The 22352-nt window shown below is 45.9% G+C and overlaps 2 protein-coding genes across 2 annotated transcripts in view; both read left to right on the top strand.

Moving 5' to 3' along the window:
• Positions 1-22352, top strand: part of LOC127203739 (zinc finger protein 235-like) — a 211637-nt gene that overhangs the window by 30670 nt on the left and 158615 nt on the right. The window lies entirely within an intron of this gene.
• LOC127203736 (zinc finger protein 235-like) lies at positions 1754-14388 on the top strand. Its single transcript, XM_051162588.1, has 3 exons — positions 1754-1768; positions 11079-11205; positions 12416-14388. The coding sequence occupies exons 1-3, from the start codon at positions 1754-1756 to the stop codon at positions 14386-14388; spliced, it is 2115 nt and encodes a 704-aa protein (XP_051018545.1).

The raw sequence follows: 22352 nt of genomic DNA, 5'->3' as shown, positions 1-22352 counted from the left end.
AGACCAGTATCATGGAAGCATATTCTTAGCTGAGGCTCTGCTGGGAGCCATGTGCAAAGGTTCTCTGTCTACAGGCATTGCTCTGGGGCTCTCTGCTCCGGCATAAGAATCGTATGAATTGCTGAGATCGTGATTAAATAAAATGTTCTGCCAAGCACACACTCAACGTCTTCAGACTTTCAGAAAATGTACAGTGTGGCCTCTAGGCCATATAATATGGGACTTCAGTGTTTTAATGAGTAAACACAGTCAGGCCTGGTGTCTGACACCGTTCATCCCAGCATCCAGGAGGAAGAGCCAGGCGGTTCTATGAACTCAAGGCCAGTTTAGTCTACAGAGGGATTTCCAGGACAGTCAGGGCTACAAAGAGAAACTGCCTCAGGAAAACAAAACAAACACAAAAAACAAAAAACGAAACAATAACAAAAAGTATACACAATTATCTTTCGTGGCATTTCAGAAATGAACAACCCGAGAAGCAACCCAGGAGAACGACCCCAAAAGAGCGAATTACACCAAGGACCTCTCTCTAGAGAGATTGAAACATACCAAGGCTTTAGTGTTCAACTGCAGGGAGTCCCAGTGGGGCACCAGAGCAAGGCGCTTCCGCTGAGGCATTCTGGGAATTGTAGTTCCCGCTAGAGCGGAGGCCGAGGTCTCTTCCGTTCTGGCTGGCAAGGCCGCCTGTCAGTGGCTCTCCTGAAGTAAGAACCTGGTTCGTCCCACGGTCCTTCGTGCGCGCTCGTGCTCCAGGTGTCTCCCCTCGGGAACCGAGTCTGCGGCTCGGGGAGAAGCGGGGCGGCGGGGGCGGCGGCCGGGTCCTCTCTGCTGGGCTCTGCCTGAGGCGGCGCTGCCCGGGATTCCTGGACCATCTCAGCTGCTTGTGGAGCCCCCGGGAGAGTCTGGCTTCCCACGGAGCCTGGAGAGGAGCTGTGGGGACGGAGGCCATTGCCCTGAAGGCTTAAGTGGTATGAAGTCCTGGTTTTAAATGTGATGGGGGGGGGGGGGAAGTCATGTGTTTATTTACTTAGAGAGGGGGCGTGCCACAGCTTGTGTAAGAAGATCAGAAGACAACTTGTGGGAATCGGGTTTCTCCTTCCATCCCGTGGTGTCCAGAGACTCAAAATCAGGCGGTCAGGCTGGGCGGCAGTCACCTTTACCCTCTGAGCCATCTCGCAGGGCCAAACTCCCATTTCCTTAGAGAGAGTTTAGGTTTTTATTGGTCATTATCTTCATGGAGGTGGAAAAAGAGACTTTGTGGAGGAGGCTCCTGCAGATGAACAAGATTTACTAGGATTTAAACCTTTTGGGGCGAGGGTTGTGAATTTCACTCCTGTATACAGAAACAATCATGTGTAAGATAGCCTTGACAATTAACAAGTCCATCTGCGGGTGGTAGTCAGTTATGACGCAGCGTTCATCGGAGAGTTCAGAGCTTCTTAAAGCTTTGTTTTTCTGTGAAGCCCATCACCCCAGAAGCTGCAGGAAATACAGAATGCGGGCTTTCCTAACCCTCTGCTGTGAGTGAGCTGAGGCAAGGCTTGGTAACCTGGAGGCTGACACTCCCGGTTAACAGGAAGTGGGTAGAAAAGCCAGGTCTGGGTGAACAGACTTGGAATGCCAGCGCTTGGGGCTGATGGGAAGGCTGAGGCAGCCATGTGGACTGACTGTCCTAGCCATGCTCTCATGACGCCCTTCCTCCCCCCAGCTTGCTTCCCAGAGCCCTGCCTGTGTCAAAGAGAAGAAGAGAGCAATGACCAAGTCACAGGTAAGTCGGTGGCTTCCCCCACTCCCCCCAGTGCTAGGGACTGAAAACAGAACCCTGCATGCTGGGCAAGCACTGTGCAGCTGAGCCACACTGAACTGCGTGACAGTGTGAGGGGGTGTTGCTGAGAAGAGAGATTTGGTGGGAGGAGGGATGAGAGAGGATAGAGAGGGACATGTGTTGAAAGTACATTGTACCCATGAAAGTGTAAACAATAAATATATTTTGAAATAGAGAAAAGTGACCTGGAGACGTATCAGTAGTTAAAAACCCTGGCTCTGTTTGGTTCTCAGCACCCACACCCAATAGTTTACAAACGCCTGTTGTTGTTTTAATTGAAAATCCCAGATTGTTCTATTTTACCAATAAAAACTCAGGAGCCAGGTATTGTGGTGAAAAAAAACAAAACCAAAGCCAAACTGCTAGCTCAGAGTCAGAGAACGCTGACTTCTTACTCAACTCACATTCCAATGGAGAAACCCCAAAAGGCTCACTAGGTCAGCTGACAGCCCAGAAGAAAATGGAAAAACAAAACAAAACAAAGCAAATAAACAAAAACTCAAGGCCAAAGGCTTGCTAGTTCAAGGCCCAAATGGCCAAAGGCCAAGCAGCTGAGGAGCTTAAGAGCTGGAGATCTAAGAGCCAAAGAGCTAAAATCCCAAGAGTGAAGTCCAAGAGCTAAAAGCATCAAAGACACCTGTACGTCTACAAGCTGTCTTAAATATCCCTTAACTCAAGTCCCTCCTACTCTTTAATTCGTGTCACCAAAATAACCAAAATACAATCTAGCGTTGGATCCAAGCGATCCACATGTTGTTTTTGTTTTTCAAGACAGGGTTTCTCTATGTAGCCTTGACTGTCCTGGACTCACTTTGTGGACCAGGCTGGCCTTGAAATCACATCCATCCGCCTGCCTCTGCCTCCCAAGTGCTGGGATTACAGGCGTGCGTCACCATGCCTGGCCAGTCGATCCACATGTGCATCCTGTAATTTCTCTTCTACCAGAGCCAATTCTCTCTCAGCCTCAGCTGATGATTTTCTTGGACTATTTAAGTCCAAGGTTTGAAATAAATTACTCAGCTTTTGAGTAGTTAATCCAATTATGGACTGTAGCCAGTTAATATCTCCCAGAAATTTTTGAAAATCATTAAGAGTTCATAGTTGGTTTCTTCTGATTTGTAATTTTTTTTTTTTTTTTGGTGGTCTAACTTTCTATAGACCTATTTTGTATCCTAGATAATTAGTAGAATCTCTTCTTTGTATTTTTTGGGAGGAGCAATCTGTAATTCCAAACAAGGCAAAGTTCTATCTATTTTATATTAAAAAAAAACTTTTCTAATGTATGCATATCTGTATCAACCCATAAAATATCCATATAATGGTAAATTATGGATTGAGGAAATTTCTTACAAATTATCTCCCATGGGTGTGGCACAAGATGTTGGCACATAGTAGGACTGTTTAACATTCCTGTTTAACAACTGTTTAACATAGTAGGACTGTAAAACTTTCTAATGATATCTCTTGATTGGGCGACCTCTACTAAAGGTAGGTACTGAGAATTCAAACTTCTCCCTATAATTTTCTTTTTTTTTTTTTTTTTTTGTTTTTCGAGACAGAGTTTCTCTGTGTAGCCTTGACTGTCCTGGATTCGCTTTGTAGTCAGGCTGGCCTTGAACCTACAGCGATCCACCTGCCTCTGCCTCCCAAGTGCTGGGATTAAAGGCATGTGCCACCACGCCCGGCTCTCCCTGTCATTTTCATGCAAAAGAATCGTGAAGAAGGAATCCTTCAAATCAATCACTACAACAGGCCATTCTTTACACAACAAGAAAATCAATGGGATTCCAGATTGTAAAGATCCCACTAGCTGAATAATTTTATTAATAGCTTTGGGATCTGTTAACATCCTCCATTTGCCATTGTCTGTTTGATGAAAAACGCAGGAGAATTCAATGGGCTGGTAAATTCCTCAAAGTGTTGAGCATTTAGCCACTGCTGTACCAGCTGTTCTAATACCTGTAATTTTTCTTTTTTCAATAGGCTATTGATCCACCCATACAGGCTTGTCAGTTAGCCATTTTAAAGGTTGGGTGGTTGGTGCCTTTGAAAGACCAACACATGTTGTGTCCTACTTATAACATCCTAGAAAATCTGTGACTGTTCTCGATAATACCTTTTAATATTTTTCACAGAGCATTTTTTTTAATTTTATAGGTTGTTTCTGAGATTGGAGAAATATTAATCTATATTTTCCATTGCTGTAACAAATCATGTCCCCATAAATTCATGGCTATGTTAGCTACATATGGCTTTAATTTTCCTATTTGTCATTCTGGCCCTATACACTCAACCCATCATGCACTTTGTTTTATCTGAGACGATGTTACAATCCCTAAAAGCTGAACATTTACCTCCTGAAGAGGCCAATCTAGATGACAAGATTTTTGTGAAATTATTGTTACGTCTGCTGTTATGTCTACTAAATTTTCCATTCCAATGCCATTTAATTTTATTTTTAGATTAGGTCTCTGATCATTTATAGCAGTTTGACAATACATTTGTTTTGTAGTCTTTCTTGAATTTCCTGTTTTATCTATTGAAGCTATTCTGTCCTTGATTACATCCAGAGCAGTGTTGTTTTTAACAACGTGTGCTAAATCCTTTAATTGCTCTGTGGATGAATCTCTCCTATGCTAACAGGGAATGATTGAATCAAATTTTATGTGGGGGCCTGTGGGAGGCCCCTTTGGGCATTTCCTAGAAGGCAACAGATTACTGTTCCTATCTCATGTTGGTCTTCACTCATTAGTCCAATGTCTGCCCTTCCATACCTTCTGCATACTCCAGAAGGCTGGGGCTTTCTTTTTAGATTATCTCTAGATATATCATTGTTTCTATGAAAGCATTGCCTACAATCTGTTTTCAAATGGCATCACTTACCACAATTTAAACAGCTGCCATTTTGATTTTTCCTAAGTGTTTCAGAAATTACTTCTCCTATAGGTTGGCATCATGAGATCCAGTCTAATCCATTTCTCTACTGGTGCTGATCTTGCCTTTAAAGGTCTAATTACTCTTTTGCATTCTGAATTACCATTTTCAAAGGCTAAAGTTTCAATTAATATTTTTCTGACTTCTGAATCTGATACTATTCTATTTGTAGCTGAAGTCAATCTTTGCCAAAAAAATTCAGTAAAGGCTTCTTTTGGGCCTTGTATAATTTTAGTAAACGACTCAGACCTCTTTCCTGATTCTCCAACCTTATCCTACGCACTTAAAGCTGCTTGACAACATAGTGCCAATATGTGATCATCAGATTCCAACTGCCTTTGTAAATCAGCATATTGATCTTCACCTAGCAACTAATTCTGGGAAATATCAATATCTTTGGCCTAATTTTGTTGTTCTTTGGCTTTTGCTTCCTCTTTCCACTGTGATTGCCATTGTAACTGAAGACCAGGTTCCAATATGGCTGTTGTCAACTCTTTCCAGTCTTGGGGAATAATCTTCTTCTGAGCTGGCCATGAATTTTACATCTGCTTAACCATAAGGTGAATGCATGCCATAGGAGATGATTGCTTCCTTAAATCTCCTCAAATCTAATATATCTATAAAATGCCATTCAAAAACTTTATAACCTTGGGGCTGCCTATCATCTCCTGGTATCGTTGTATAGTAATTGGATATACAAAGGCTGGGTTTCTAATGACCTTAGACTGCTCTCTTCCCTTTTCATTATCTTGTGCCATGGTAGGCTCCTGTCTAAATTACTCTGTCTGTAGCTGACTATTTTTCTTGGGTCTCTCTTAAGATTTGTCTAAACTCCTCTATATGTGTCTGAGTATTTTTATTCTCGTTTATAAGTCTTTCTAATTTTCTTTCTAAGGCTTATATCCACTTTTCATACATTTTTTTCCTGTTCTTTTTTTAAAAGCAGGTATAGAAAGCCATTATGGCTATTAAGAATAAAGTATAAAATAACAAAATTGTAATAGTCATCATAGTTGGTATTGAACCAATTTCATTTAAGTTATTTAGCTTTTCATTTATTGCTTCTATTTTTTAGGCCATCTGGAGTAGCACTAAACAAGGTTCTAAAGTCTTCTATTAAATTCTAGCAATTTCCTTAAGGATTTCCCAGATAATTTACCAAATCTGATGGCTTCTCAGTTTGTCCTCAGCTGGAGTGATCTGCCTGTGGGGTCATGCCTCTCCTTCGAGTGCCATAAGGTGGTTTTAATGGAAAATTCTAGTTCATTCTATTTTACCAATAAAGATTCAGGAGCCAGGTGTTGTGGTGAAAAACAAAACAAAACAAAACTGCTAGCTGAGAGAGACAAAGAACACACCCAGTTGACCTTCCTACTCAGTTTACATCCTAATGGAGAAAGCCCAACAGGTTCACTAGCTCAGCTGACAGCCTACGAAGAAACAGCAAAACAAAACAAGAGAAACAAAACAAAACAAAAAACCCAAGGCCAAAGGCTTGCTAGCTCAAGGCCCAAAAGGCCAAAAGCCAAGGAACTGAGGAGCTCCAGAGCTAAAGAGCTAAGAGCCAAAGAGCCAAAATCCCAACTGTAAAGCCCAAGAGCTAAAAGCACCAAAGACCCCTTCTACTTCTACGAGCTGTTTTAAATACCCTGTGGAGGAATGCTGAGTGAATTTATCAACCGTCATTAAAGCACTGCTTAGCCAATCAGCTGGGCAGAAGGACAGGAAGTGGAAAGTGGGACTTCCTGGAGGGGAGGAGAAAGTTTGACAGTTGGGAGAGGACAGAGGGTGGATGAGGGGGAGTTAATGGCCTGTTGATCATTATAGTGATAAGTGCTTGGGGTATAAGCATTATGTATCCGTTTAGAGTAGTCTGATTACCATAGTTTAGGAATACATTTGTATTAGTATAGTTTCTGCCCGGAGCGTTGTCCTGACAGCTTTAAAGTAAGCTTCAGACTCTATGTCTTTATTTAGCATCTTAGGCTGAACCGATACATTTTTTAATGTAGCAATACCCCTCAACTCAAAGTTTCTCCTAGTCTTTAATGCCTATCTGCTGGCTTTTTGCTCTACCTCTTGACCTAGGTTATTAAATCCTGTGTACACATAGCTCTTGGATTAAAGGTGTGTATAAGGCTGGCTGAACCACACCTTAATAAAATGTATACAATAAACAGAAAGTTCTGGATTAAAGTTGTGTTAGGGCTCAACCACAAAAACAAACAAACAAACAAACAAACCCAGGGATTTGCAATTTAATTTTAGAGATCACAGTGGGTGATTTGTATAGTTTATAATCTCAGGGATCACAATGGGACCAAGACTAGATTTTACAGTTCATAATCTCATGTATCACATCGACATCAAATATTCTGCAGTAGCCTGTAATTCCAATTCCAGAGGATCCAGTGTCCTCTTCTGGTTTCCAGGGCACCGGCACATGTACATACAGACACATAACATACACTTTCCTTAAAAGAAATGTTTTAGCTCACTTACACTTTAAAATGACACCATTTTCTACAGTTTTCTAATTTTATTTTACAAATAAATATGAGTTCTTCATACTTATCTGGTTTGTGATTTTTTTTATTTTAAAATTTATGTTGTTGTTGTTGTTATTATTATTATTATTATTATTATTAGTTGGTTATGGCGTGACAAGTCATGCATGTAGATGTGAGAGGAAAAGTTTTGGAAGTCGGGCTTTCTCCTTCCACCTTCACGAATCAGGGTCTCCTATTTCCAGGACTCTGTGGAGATAGACAGATCCCTGGTGCTCAGTGGCAGCCATCCTAGCCTACTGGACAAGTTCCAGGCCACTGAGAGACCCTGACTCAAAAACAAAAACAAGAAAATGTGGCCAGCACCTGAGGAAGGAGGTTGTCCTCTAGCCTCTACAGGCATGTGCACCCTCATGTGCATAAGTGCACTCACATGCGTGCACACATGTGTACACACATGCACAGAAGACAGGTCAGCCTCACTTCCTGCATTTGGCATCCTGAGCATTCATATCCTGAGTAACCAGGGAGGGTCTGGCTGTCGCCATCTGCACAGCTTCTGGGGATGACCCAATGTGGGTGATGAAGGAATGAAGAAAGGACAGACACACAGACACATGTACAGACAAGCTGGAATGAAGTGAGCCGTGTGCTCTAGTAGAGACGCACCAGCAGCCTGGAAGCTCAGTGCATCTATTATACTCCACTGAGCACCCAGGAGGCATGAGTCAGTAAATTTAACATGAATACTGATGTAAAGGGCACATTTGACGTGGTGTTCAGCCAAGCTCTCCAGGTACCCAGTATGGTCAGTTCCAGAAGTAAATGCTTGGTTTGCTAATAACAGTGGCGATTTTTCCAGTGAATTTGTAGGCAGTAAGTATCCCTGATTCTGGCCTAACCTGGACACTTTAAAAAATCTTGAGACCGGGCTGGAGAGATGGCTCAGAGGTCAAGAGCACTGTCTGCTCTTCCAAAGGACCTGAGTTCAATTCCCAGCAACCACATGGTGGCTCACAACCATCTATAATGAGCTCTGGTGCCCTCTTCTGGCGAGCAGGTGTACATGCAGACAGAGCACTCTATACATAATAAATAAATCTCTTAAAAAAAATCTTGAGACCTTTGGTAAGTGATTAAAAATAGCAGTTTTGCTGAAGCTTTCGCTGACATAATTGAATGTTTTCTTTTACATTTATTACGTGTATATGGATGGTACCTTTTAAAATTTATATATGTATATATGATGCAGCCTTTATGGAACACTATGAGGCCATGAATGGCAGAATACAGACGAATGATGGAGTGTGGTTGGACAGATGTTGTCCTAGGTCCTTTCTTTGGTCTCATTTAATCCTGTCAGGGACATTGTGATGGAGGTACTGTCATACAGAGGGAAACAGAAGTACTGAGAAGTAGCCCAGGCTCAACAGTCCAGAACCTTGAAATGTGAACCAATGTGCTTAAAGTTTGTAGAGCCTGTGCTTGCACCATGACCGTAAACACTACTGCTATTGGCCAAGGTGTGTTCCCGAGGGGGGGGGGGTGAAGAGCTGCATGTTTGTTCCAGTAGGTTCCCAAAGGCCTGTATCTTCTGAAACAACAGAGTTTCTCTGTGTAGTTCTAGAAGTCCTGGAATTCATGTGCAGACCAGGCTGGCCTTCAACTCAGAGATCCTCCTGCCTCTGCCCCCTGAGTGCTGGGATCAAAGCAATGCACTACCACAGACTGCCTTAGGCCTTCTATTGATGCAGCAAAGCACCATGGCCAGAAAGCAAGGTGGGGAGGAAAGAGTTTGTTTCACTTGCACTTTTATATTGCTGTTCAACACTGAAGGAAGTCAGAACAGGAAATGAAACAGAGCAGGAACCAGGAGGCAGGAGCGGATGCAGAGGCCATGGAAGGGTGCTGCTTACTGGCTTGCTCAGCCCGCTTTTTTATAAAACCAAGAACCATCAGCCAACACAATAGGCTGGGCCTTCCCCATCAATCCCTAATTTAAAAGATGCCTTATAGCTGGATCTTATGGAGACATTTTCTTCTTTTGTTGTTGTTTTTTTTTTTTTTTCTCTTCAAAACAGAGTTTCTCCTGTCCTGAAACTCTCTCTGTAAACCAGGCTGGCCTTGAACCAAAGAGATCCATCTGCCTCTGTCTCCTAAGTGCTGGGATTAAAGGCTTGTGCCACCATAGCCCAACCCAAAAGGCTCTTTGTGGGGGGGGTATGTGGTGGCAGAGTGGATTCAAAACAGGATTTTTCTGTTTTAGCATTAGCTATCTTGGAACTCACTCTGTAGACCAGGATGACCTTGAACTCACATAGATCAGCCTGCCCCTGCCTCCTGAGTGCTGGAACTAAAGGCATGCACCAGCACTGCCTGTCTAGGAGGCATTTTCTTAATGGAGGTTTCTCTGTTTAGATAACTCTAGCTTGTGTCAAATTGACACACAACCAGCCAGTGCAGCCTGTGAGAGGGACAGGACTAAGAACATAGTGAGTGATTCAGACTTCACTGTCATCTGCTAGATACTTATGGACACACAAGAGTTTTCAGAAATTGGAGAGTTTTTACAAATTGAATACTTGCATAGACTTTACTAATAAAGTATTCTGACTCTGAAATCCATAACATTCCTCAAGGGAAAAAACATTGTAAATGCCGTCGTCACTCATGAAGTGGGCTTCAGAGCATTAGGGATTTCAGGATGAAGGTGCACCTGATCTGTACTGCCCAGGAAGAGCCAGGCATTGTCGGCTGTTTCCTGTTATGATCTATACAGATGATGTGGCTGGATGGCACCATGTCATGCCCATGCCAGGGTGTACCTGCCTGTGGAATTATGCCTTGCACCAGATCTGGTATAAAAGAGGTTTATTGTGGGAAGTGAGGAGTGAGGGCCTGGGAAGGGGTAGGGACAGAGAATGAGCCATGGAGGTAGTGTGGGGGACAGAGGGGGAGAGAAAGAAACAGTAGGAAGAGAAACAGGGAGGCTGGAACATAGAGAAAATCTGGAACATGGAGACAGGCAGACAGACAGACGAACAGACAGACCTGGGGGTGAAGGGCAGTCCTTTTATTGCCCATATGCACCTGACACACCCGTTGGTGGCAGCAGGTGATGAGGTGAGATATAAGACATTGCGAGGTCCCAGAGTGTGACCAGCAGAATCACCTGCGAGCTAACACTCCCGCCATGAGCTGGCGCTCTCTAACAGACTTCCATTGAACAGCAACAAACCTAGCGATGCAGCTGTGGTAAAGACGCCAAGTTCCTTTTACCAGTGTTTACTTTTTTTCTTTTCTACCCTCCCTCCCCGCCTGCCCCCCGTAAGCCTCGGGAGCCATGTAAAGGGGTAAATAAGTGTTCTTGCCTGGTGGTATGTGGCCTCTTGACACAACCTAGAGTCATGAGAAGTAGGAGCCTCAGTTGATAAAATTCCTCCATACTATCCGACTGCAAGGCATTTTTTCACTAGAGGGATCACTAAGGTGGGGCCATCCCTGCCTGGTGGTTCAGGGTTCTATAAGAGAATGAGCCAGGCACAGTGAGCAGCACCCTCCATGGCCTCTGCATCAGCTCCCGCCTCCAGGATGCAGCCCTCTTGAGTCCCTGTCCTGACTTCCTTCAATAATGATCAACAAAATGGAAGTGTAAGCCAAATAAACCCTTTCCTGCCAACTCACCCTTTGGTCATGGTGTTTTGTCCCAGCAATTGAAACCCTAACTAAAGCAATAGGCGCTGTGTAAACAGTTGCACAGGTCTTAGTGACATTGGGTATGAAACTGAGGTGGCTTGTGTTTCCTGTCACAGGAGGCAGTGACGTTCATGGACGTGGCTGTGGTCTTCAGTGAGGAGGAGCTGGGGCTGCTGGATGCTGCCCAGAGGAAGCTGTACCATGACGTGATGCTGGAGACCTTCATGAACCTTCTGTCAGTGGGTGAGGATGGCAGCCTGAGTTGCTTGGCAATGTCGGAAGTTCACATCTTGTGTTTTGGTTACATTTCACTGTTCTCCTTTTAGGTTTATTAATTTATATTTTATGTATATTTGAGTGTTTTGTCTGCATGCATGTCTGTGCACCACATTCATTCATGGTGCCCACAGAGAGCAGAAGAGGGCATCAGATCCCCCTTGAACTGAAATAACAGATGGCTGTGAGCCGCAATGCAGGCACAACAAACCCAGCCTGGGACATCAGAAAGAACAGCCTGTTGTAGTTAATTTACCAGTATGGCCTAATAATGTTTATTATTAGGCCTATAATTATTATTATGGTAGCATTTTGTGGTGTCCTTGAGGGAACCTGTCAGATAATATTGCTAACCTTTGCTATTCCTTCAGGGCACCTGCTGCCATAGGTTGGCAGCTGAGATCTACCTTGGACTTTGAGCCCTTCCCCTGCTCCTTTGTGAGCCTGGTGAGCTTAGGTTGGAGAGCAGGTGCTTGAAGGAAACCCACTCGCTGCTGCCCTTGTAGTCTGCCAATTTCCCAGAGAAGCCCTTCCCTCGTCAGCAGGCGCACTTTGAGTCTTGCCATCGAAATGCTTTAGGTGTTTTCTCAAAATTTCCAAGTGAGCTTGTCCACTGAAGTTATTCCAGTCGCCTCCTATATGCCTGTGCTCCTCAAAACAATAACGCCTTTGAGCCTCTGGGCCTTCGCTGTTGCGAGTAATCTCTGTAAACCTTGCCTCTTTCCCTCAGCCTCTGAAGCTCCCTGCACTTCCTGTTCCTCACTCACCTTGGTTCTGAGTCAGGTGAACCAGTTGAGTCTTCATGTCACCCGCAGACGGGTTAGGACGGGGCACATCTGGTTTTCTCTGCTCCCTCCAGTCTCAGGGAGGAGTCACACCCATGTGTACCTCAGCCCACACCATCCCTCAAGTGAAAATGCCCAGATGCTGAGAGGTGCTTCCTTCCCGTTATCAGTCTGCACAGCTGCACACAGGGGCAGCGTGAGGCAGCTACTCAGCAGAGGCCGAAGGTAACTTTAATTTCCCACCATATCAGAAGTGGCCTCCTGTTGCGTGTGTATTCTCTGCTCCTCAGAGCACTTAGATGTTCATCTTTAATGCTGGTATCAGAACTGAGGACTTGGACCTTCCATGTCCCATCCTTGCTGTTGTCACCTTCTGTTCTCTGTTCTTTCAGAAGCGCAGAGTCCAAACAAGATGGAGTCTCTTCATGAAACGGGATTTAGGTTGGTTTCGCTGGGGCAGCCTCCATGCTGGCAAATGGCAAGCCATGATGTCATCAAACTGGCCAGAACTCCAGAAGCTGAAATAAACACTCATGGAAAGGGTCCTCACTTCCTGGAGCAGTGTCACTCCTCCTGCCACATGGGAGCAGAAGAGACTCCCCGGGCCTCTGAGGGTGATGGCTGTCCTGAGAGTCTCACAAGGGACCTTTCCAGCATTACTAAAATCCATGAATTGCTGTTCTGGATAGCTCAGAGTTCTTGGAATAAAACACATCTTACCCAGAGACAAAACCATCAGAAACAGTGTCTGCAGACTCCAGTGCAAAAGAAGCCACAGCTGTTGGATTTGGGTGTTGACATTCTGAGCTGCCCTTCCAACCATAATAACAATATCCTGCATAAAACAGACAAAGCCCACAGCAGCAGTGACCTTGGTAAAGTCATCTTTCCTGTGTCACCTGTCACCCAGCATCATGTTTACACAGAACAGAAGACTTCCCAGTGCAGCCAGGGCCAAGAAGCCTTCACTGACAGCCCCAGTCTGGAACTCCATCAGCAGGCCCTCTTGGGAAAGGAGTCCCCCGTGCATAGTACACATGAGGACACCGGCCATAGCTCCAATGTCCCCATTCAACAAAGTGCTCATCCAGGGAAAAAGCGCTACTGGTGTCACAACTGTGGCAAGGGTTTCAGTCAGAGCTCAAACCTTCAGACTCACCAGAGAGTGCACACGGGGGAGAAGCCCTATACCTGCCCCGAGTGCGGGAAGAGCTTTAACCAGAGCTCACACCTGTATGCTCACCTGCCCATCCACACGGGGGAGAAGCCGTACAGGTGTGACAGCTGCGGGAAAGGCTTCAGCCGCAGCACAGACCTCAGTATCCACTGCCGAGTGCACACGGGAGAGAAGCCTTACAAGTGTGGGGTGTGTGGGAAGGGCTTCACACAGAGGTCACATCTCCAGGCCCACGAGAGAACTCACACAGGAGAGAAGCCGTATAAGTGCGGAGACTGTGGCAAAGGCTTCAGCTGTAGCTCGAACCTTCACACCCACCAGAGGGTCCACACTGAGGAGAAACCGTACAGGTGCGACAAGTGCGGGAAGAGCTTCAGTTTGAGTTTCAATCTTCACAGCCACCAGCGGGTCCACACGGGTGAGAAGCCATATAAATGTGAGGAGTGCGGGAAGGGATTCAGTTCGGTCTCAAGCCTCCAAAGTCACCAGCGGGTCCACACAGGAGAGAAGCCATTTCGCTGCGACGTGTGTGGGAGGGGCTTCAGTCAGAGCTCATATTTTCAAGCCCACCAGAGAGTTCACACCGGGGAAAAGCCGTACAGGTGTGACGAGTGTGGGAAGCGTTTTAACTGGAGCTTGAACCTTCACAATCACCAGAGAGTCCACACTGGGGAGAAACCCTACAAATGTGAGGAGTGTGGCAAAGGCTTCAGTCAAGCCTCCAATCTCCAGGCCCATCAGAGCGTCCACACTGGCGAGAAGCCGTTCAAATGCAACTCGTGCCAGAAGCGGTTCAGTCAGGCCTCGCACCTCCAGGCCCACCTGAGGGTGCACACGGGGGAGAAGCCCTACAAGTGTGACACGTGTGGGAAAGCCTTCAGCCAGAGGTCTAATCTCCAAGTCCATCAGATAATTCACACCGGGGAGAAGCCATTCAAGTGTGAGGAGTGTGGGAAGGAATTCAGCTGGAGCGCTGGGCTCAGTGCTCACCAGAGAGTCCACACAGGAGAGAAACCCTACACGTGTCAGCAGTGTGGAAAGGGCTTTAGTCAGGCTTCACACTTCCATACACACCAGAGGGTCCACACCGGGGAGAGGCCCTACATCTGCGGCATCTGCTGTAAGGGCTTCAGTCAGAAATCACATCTCATCTACCACCAGCGGGTCCACACTGCAGGGAACCTCTAGGTTTGTTCTGCTGTCAGGTGGGCTCCATACTGCTGATTGATTTAAAAAAAAAAAAAAAAAGCTCCCCCAAAACTTCAGAGGCATTGGGAGACTTCACAGGAAGATGTGCTTCTGTTTGGGAGATCAATGGTTTTTTTTTTGTTGTTGTTTGTTTGTTTGTTTGTTTGTATTTCGAGACAGGGTTTCTTGGTTTAGGCAAGGCCAGCCTCGAACTCACAGAGATCTACTGTCTCTGCCTCGAAAAGTGCTGGGATTAAAGGTACACCAACACTCTCGGGATCTGAGGTCAATTCTTTACAAATGTCAGAAATCACAGATGAGAGGAAATTTGCTTTATAAGTCTATGGTCACCAAGTCCAAGAGTTGCATGGCCCTCGGGATAACGGCAGAAGAATCTTATCATCCACCCAGGTCTATACAGAGAGGCTGCTGGAAGGGCCCTAACCAAAGGTGATGATTGGCAGAAGTGGTGTTGCCTGAAGCATTACTTCCTCACAGGAAGCATCCCTCTGAATCTGCTGTGCAGAGCTGCTGGAGCCTCGGGGACCAGCCATTCCTGGAGCAATTGGGGATGAGCCCTGTAAATAAGACTCATATTAAAAATGCTCGCCAGTCCCAAACCCTGAGTTCATGTTGATTCATGTTCCTCAGTAATCCTGTATGGGGCCTTCAGTCAGCTTCCGGGAGGCACAGGGCTTCGACTCATGTCTGTAGTGTGTGGCCTGACCCACTAGCCTGGCACTTTGCACAGCATAGCAACACTGTACTGAATGATTTGTAGTATTTGTACTCAATAAACTAAAACAATGCTTTAAAAAAAATCCTGTGTTTGTCAGTCTAATAAGGTCAACTGAAACATATAGGATTGGAATTTAGGACCCTGATTTTACTGGGGCCAGGGTTTTTATTGTAACCAGTACTGCAATTTTTTTTTAACAAAGTCTTTACTGGTGACAAAATGGTTCTGGGTAAACTTGAATTGTTAGGTAGTTGCTTCTCCTCCTTCCCCTCTAGTCTGTGGTCAGATTGTCCTCCCTGACCCAGGAGGCTCTCAGAGCTTCTGCCATGTACATTAGACTGATTCGCACTGCTCCCACAGACTCTCCAAGGCTGGATCTCAGATAAAGAACAGAGTTATTTCTTACAGCTCCAGGGCTCTGAAGGTCAAGGGTCAAGCAGGGTCTTACTGTGTCATCTGACAGCAGAGAGTGTGCAGGAATGGTGTATAGGGGGTTGGAGGTCCTGGCATCCACATGGTGGCTCATGACTTCTCCAACAAGCATTCCAGGGGATCTGATGCCCTCTTCTGACCTCTGAGGGCAACACACACACACACACACCACACCACACCACACCACACACACACACACACACACACACACAAATAAATATAAGGCAAACCTTAAAGATGCAGGGAGAATTCAGGACCTCCCACTGTAAAAGCCTATGCTCCCTCATGAGGCGGTGCCCTCCTGACACTGGCTGCTCCATGTCCTGCCTCAGTGCTGACCTAATTTGCTTCCTTTTGTGGTGACAAACACCATCTCTACACAGCACCTTGACTCTTCAATCTCACAGTCCATCTCTAAAAGAAGTCACGTTAGGAGCCTGGAGGCAGGGTCTCAAGTGGAGGCTGTGCAGGGGTGCTGTCTTACTCGCCATGTCTTGCTTAGCTTTCTTTCTAATAGAGCTCAGGACCACTGCCCAGGGCTGGCACCAACCACAGTGATCTAGGCCTTCACACATCAACCTTTATGAAGTAAATGTCCCACAGACTTGCATACAGGTTGATATGGTGGATGCATTCTCTATTGAGGCTTTCTCTCCCCGCATGACTGTAGTTTGTGTTGGCAAACTAATTAGTACATGAGTTGTGAAATATAAATGCATCAAGGGGGTACCATGGCAGGCCCATGCCAAGGAGTGCCCCCTGAGAAATTATACCATGCAACAGATCTGTTATAAAGGGGGTTTGTTGTGGGAATGGAGAGGAGTGAGGACCTGAGAAAGAGTAGAGGCAGCAAGAGAGCCGTGAGGGCAAAGAAGAAGGGGGTGCTGAGGACAGAAGAGAGAGAAAGAAAAGGCCAGGAAAACACACACACACACACACACACACACACACACACACACACACACACACAGAGAGAGAGAGAGAGAGAGAGAGAGAGAGAGAGAGAGAGGAGAGGAGAGGGAGAGGAGGAGAGAGGAGAGGAGAGAGAGAGAGAGAGAGAAGGTTGCTGGAGTCATGGGCGGGGGGTCCTTTTATTGGCCTGCATACACCAGTTGCGCCTGGTGGTGTTAGGTGATGGCATAAGCAATTGCTAGGTCCCTAAGGGCAGGCCAGGAGAACATCCCGCAGGATAACAACACATACACATTCAAGCCATGGCAAGCCGACTACATGAACCTTAGTTTTTTTTTATTTCCTAACCCCTTTGCAATGGAATCACATTGAACACCCAGACGCCAACCCACACACCTACAGACAACTTGGCTTTTGACAAAGAAGCCAAAACCAAACAATGGAAAAAAAGAAAGCATTTATCAACAAATGGTGCTGGCTTAGCTGGATGTCTACATGTAGAAAAATGCAAATAGATCTATATTCATCACCATGCACAAAACACAAGTCCAAGTGGATCAAAGACTTCAACTTAAAACCAGAAACACTAAATCTGTTAGAAGAGAAAGTGGGAATCAACCTTGAACTCTGGCACAGGAGACAACTTCCTGAACAGAGCAGCAACAGCTAAAACTCTTAAGATCAACAATTAATAAATACAACCTCATGACACTGAAAAGCTTCTGTAAGGCAAAGGACACAGTCAACAGAACAGAACAGCAACCTACAGATTGGGAAAAGATCTTCACAAACCTCATATCTGACAAAAGACTAATATCCAAAATATATAAAGAACTCAAGATCTTAAACATCAACAAACCAAGTAATACAATTAAAATATGGGGTACAGAGCTAAATAAAAACTTCTCAACAGAGGAATCTCAATTGATCAAGAAACACTTAAATTCATTAGTCATCAGGGAAATGCAAATCAAAATGACTCTGAGATTACATCTATCAGAATGACTAGGTTCAAAAAACTCAAGTGACAGCACATGCTGGCAAAGTTGTGGCGAAAAGGGAACACTCCCCCATTGCTGATGAGAGTGAAAACTTATATAACCACTTTGGAAATTAGTCTGGTGCTTTTTCAGAAAATTGGGAATAGCTCTACCTCAAGACCCAGCTATACCACTGCTGGGCATATACTCAAGAGATGCCCCAGCATACAAGGAAATTTGCTCTACTAAATTCATAGAAGCTTTATGCATAATATCCAGAAATTGGAAATGACTCAGATGTCCCTCAACAGAAGAATGGATAAACTGTGGTATATTTACACAATGGAATACCACCCAGCTGTAAAATAAAATTTTAAAAATTAAAAAAAAAAAAAAAAAAAAAACAAGGAGAAGGAAATCATGAAATTTGCAGGCAAATTAATGGAACTGTAAAAGAACTGTAACCCAGACCCAGAAAGACACACATGGTGTGTACTCACTTCTAAAAGGCTATTAGCCATAAAGTACAGGGTGACCATGTTACAATCCACAGACCCAAAGAAGCTGAGTAACAAGGATGGCCCAAGGGAGGATGCTTGACTCTCACTCAGAAGGGGACAATAATAGACAGCAGAGGTAGTTGAAAAGAGAGAACAGTATAGGAGAGGGAACACTGAGGGAAATAAGGATGGAGATCAGATGTGGGGAGAGCAGAGGGTGGGTTGGGCAGGAGGACAGAAGGCTTGCTGAGAAAAGAGAAACCATGGACGGAGTCAACTCTGAGACAAGCTGGAGACCTAAAACAAGGTAGTCTTCTAGGAGGATATGGGGGTGGCTCTAGCTGAGACCCCTAGTAGCAGGGGTCATGGAGACTTTGACCCAAGATGTACCCTAATACAAGACATGAAGAAATAATGACTGAAGGAATGCCCAACCAGTGCCCGGCCCAATCTATGACCCATCCCATGTGAGAGAGCCAACCCCTGACACTATTAATGACACTCTGCCATGTTTACAGACAGGAGACCAGAATGGCTGTCCTCTGAGAGGCTTCACCAAGCAATAGTGCGAAACAGAATCTGAGACTCGCAGTCAAACATTGGGCAGAGTGTAGGGAGCCTTGTGGAAGAGTGGGGGCAAGAATAGAAGGACCCAGATGAGGCAGGAGTTCCACAAGAAGACCAACAGTGCCAACTAACTTGGGCCTGGAGATGGGGGGGCGCGTGTGTGACTCGCGTTACCGTCTCGCCAGCAAGAACGACGCTGCACACACAGGATCCTTCTGCAGTAAAACTTTAATGCGTCTTAAGAGGGAGAGCATAAGCTTACGACAAGTAAAATGGAGACCCCAAACAGCAGAAACCCATCCCTTATATAGGAAACTGTTCTCCGCTTAGGATGTGTCAGTCCCTGATTGGCTGTTACTCATCAGGCGATATGACGCCACGGGAGAGGCAGAGCACAACAAGTGGAAAGTTCCTTCGCACATGCGCAGATTACTTGTTTTACCAGTTTGGGACACAGGATGTCAGCGCCATCTTGTAATGGCGAATGTGAGTGCGGCCTCTCACACGCGTGTCTTGTGGAGACTGAACCACCAACCAAGGGCCATGCATGAACTAGACCTAGGCCTCCTACACATAGGTACCCAATAGGCAGCTTGGACTTTATGTGAGTCCTCTAGAAAGGGGAATGGGGGAATGCCTCTGTCGTATGCTTTTCAATCACTTCCCCTGGTGGGGCTGCCAGGACACTGTGAAAGAGGAAGTTCTCAGTCCTGATGTGACTGGATGTGCTGGGGTGGGTTAGTAAGAGGGGCTCCCCTTTCATGATGGAGAGGGGAGGGGAGGGGAAGAGGTGGAGGAGGGAGGGAGGAGAGGAACTGGGAAGAGAGAAAGAAGGGGACTACGGTTGGGATGTAAAGTGAATAATTAAATAAATAGTTAAAAAATATAAAGAGCTCTAGCTGCTCTTGCAGAAGACCCAGGTTGGGTTCCCAGTGCCTACACTGAGTGGCTCACAACTCGCTATTAAGTCCAGTTCCAGGATCTTCTGCCCTCTGAAGGCTGCATGAAAAATAGATTTTTTTTTTAAAGTCTTTTTAAAAAACTTTTTACTGGAGTTAGGCAAGTTGTAATTTATGAGTTTTAGGAACAGAATACCACTCTGCACCTGTGTGTGGGAGAAAAGAGATTCATTCTCAGAACAAGAATTGCAACCAGACATGGCGGGTGCAGAAATCGGCATTTTAATTATACAATAACCATATGCCTGCAGGAGATCCTATTTAAAAAAACAAAAACAAACATCCAGCACCATATCCCGGTGTGGTGGCACACACCTTTAATATCAGCACCCAAGAGGCAGAGGCACATGGACCTCTGCGAGTTGGACGCTAGCCTGGTCTATACAGTGAGCTCCAGGACCTACATAGAGAAACTGTGTCTCTAAAAACCAAAGCCAAAAGAAAACAAACAAAAGAAGAGGAGGAGGAGGAGGGGGAGGAGGGGGGAGGATGGGGAGGAGGAGAGGGAGGAGGAGAGGGAGGAGGGGGAGGAGGAGGGGGAGGAGGAGAGGGAGGAGGGGGAGGAGGAGGGGGAGGAGGAGAGGGAGGAGAGGGAGGAGGGGGAGGAGGAGGGGGAGGAGGAGAGAGAGGAGGGGGAGGATGGGGAGGAGGAGGGGGGAGGAGAGGGAGGAGAGGGAGGAGGGGGAGGAGGAGGGGGAGGAGGAGAGAGAGGAGGGGGAGGATGGGGAGGAGGAGGGGGGAGGAGAGGGAGGAGGGGGAGGAGGAGGGGGAGGAGGAGAGGGAGGAGGGGGAGGAGGAGGGGGAGGAGGGGGAGGATGGGGAGGAGGAGGGGGAGGAGGGGAGTTGGTCCAGCACGTTATATGCTATTTCCAGTGTCAGCAGGAGACTAATCAAGCAATGCTGCACAAGGAGAATGTGGTATCTCAAGAGCATTGCATCCTGGTACTGATAACTCCAGTCTCTTTAGGGAACAGAGCCAAGTTCCCAGGAACTGATATCTTAACTACTTTGAGGCCAAAGCCTCAGCCTCAGAACTGCCTTGCCAATTTGGCTCCCGAGTAAGGACACAGGAATAGTGTTCTTTCGTCCTTTCGTCAGGGACTCAGGAAGCCCTGGATTGGTCCATCCCTGAACAAAATGTCTATACACTGTGTGCATGAGGTGCCCATGGAAGCCAGAAGAGGGCATTAGATCTTCTGTGACTGGAGTTTTTGATAGTTGTAAGCCACCACGTAGATGCTAGAAACTGAACCCTGGTCCTCTGGGAGAGCAGCCAGTGCTCTTAACTGTTGAGCCATCTTTCTAGCCCTGAGAGAGATTTGTATATGATATACAATTACTTTGTTTAGTAGCTTTAATATTTATTTGTTATGATTTGTTTATCTGCTCTGTCTCTTCTTTCTCTCTGTCTCTCTCTCCCTGACAGGGGTTCTCTGGGTGTCCTGGCTATCCTGGAATTCTCTCTTTCTGTAGACCAGGCTGGCCTCCAACTCAGGGATCTGCCTGACTCTGTCTTTCGAGCATTGGGATTGAAGGCTTCTGCTACCACCGCCTGGTTTGGGTTACTCTCTTGTAATCATTATTCTAAGGGTACCACTGGACCAACTTATTGTTGCTTTTAGCTTATGGTCAGGGTGGGAGCGCTGGGGAGTTTTTTCTAGTGTCCTTATAGTTGGATCAGCTTTTAGCCATCCACGTGTGTATGTGCCACAGCGGGACTCTCGGCCTATAGCTTTCCCTTTTCCTTAGGATGACCTGCTGTTGTTTGTACCAGGGCAGTCTAGTTGTCTTTTTAGTCTGTTTTGACTGAAGGTCGGAGAGGTCTACTCAGCCACACAGCACCCACCACTGAGACTTTGGTTGGAGGGTGGGAAACACACGGCTCTGCCATCTCTTGAGCAACCTGGAGACAAGGGTTCCATGAAAGGATCCATGCAAGAGAATCTAGAAAACAACAGAAAAGCCCAGGGCCTGAGCACGAACCAAGACTCCTTTCCCCTTATCGGTGCATTTGGACACATTGGCAAACACTGGAATTAGTCCAAGTAGCACCAAACTTTCTGTTACTCAGCACCTGGTGGATAAAACCACCATGAGCTTGCATAATGTCCCCTTGGGAGTCGGGGTTGATAAAGAAATGCCTGAGAGAACGGCGCACTTGCTGAACTCCTAGAGGACCAGAGTTCAGTTTCTAGCACAGCTGCCTGTAACTCTAGTTCCGCGGGATATGGCGCCCTCTTCTGCCCTCCATAAGCAATGCATCCATGTGCATAAACACATAAAGACGTGTGTGAGTGTGCTGCCAGACTTAACAGTGTACCGTATAGAAAAGCAAGTGCTTAAGGAAGTCAGTACCTGTCTGCTTTGGACAAAACAAAGGGTTGCTATCCAAACCGCTGTTATTTCAGATGAAAATACTGCTTGGGGTCCTACACTTCAACTGACCCTCATTTATTTGCAGTAAGGTCTCCCCTAGTCCATTTTGAAATAAACTTGAGTTTCAAATGTATCTTTGCATATTTTTTACTTAGAGAGAAAAAGCACTGAGCGACTACATTTGAGATACAAAAGATCATGATTTCATTTCTTTATTTTTCTGTATAGGAGTGCTTTGCCTGCATGTATGTCTGGGCACCGTGAAGGTGCTGGATGGCCATCGTGTGTCCGTCCTCAGAAGCACCCAGGGCTCTGAGCCATGTGAGCCGTCGTCTGTCCATAGTCCCGCAGCCTTGGCAGTAGACACTCTCCTCTGTCACCAAGCTTGCATTCTTATGGTCACACTTTTGTTAATCCCTGCTGACATACATGGTGGGAGGTTCTTGGTCCTCTGCTATAGCAAACTCTCAGGAGAGCTCTACGCTGTATCCTTCCCCAG

The sequence above is a fragment of the Acomys russatus genome, chromosome 19 (assembly GCF_903995435.1).
Source record: "Acomys russatus chromosome 19, mAcoRus1.1, whole genome shotgun sequence".
NCBI lineage: Eukaryota > Metazoa > Chordata > Mammalia > Rodentia > Muridae > Acomys > Acomys russatus.
Note: the sequence above shows the minus strand (reverse complement) of the source record. Positions and strands in the feature narration are given on the sequence as shown.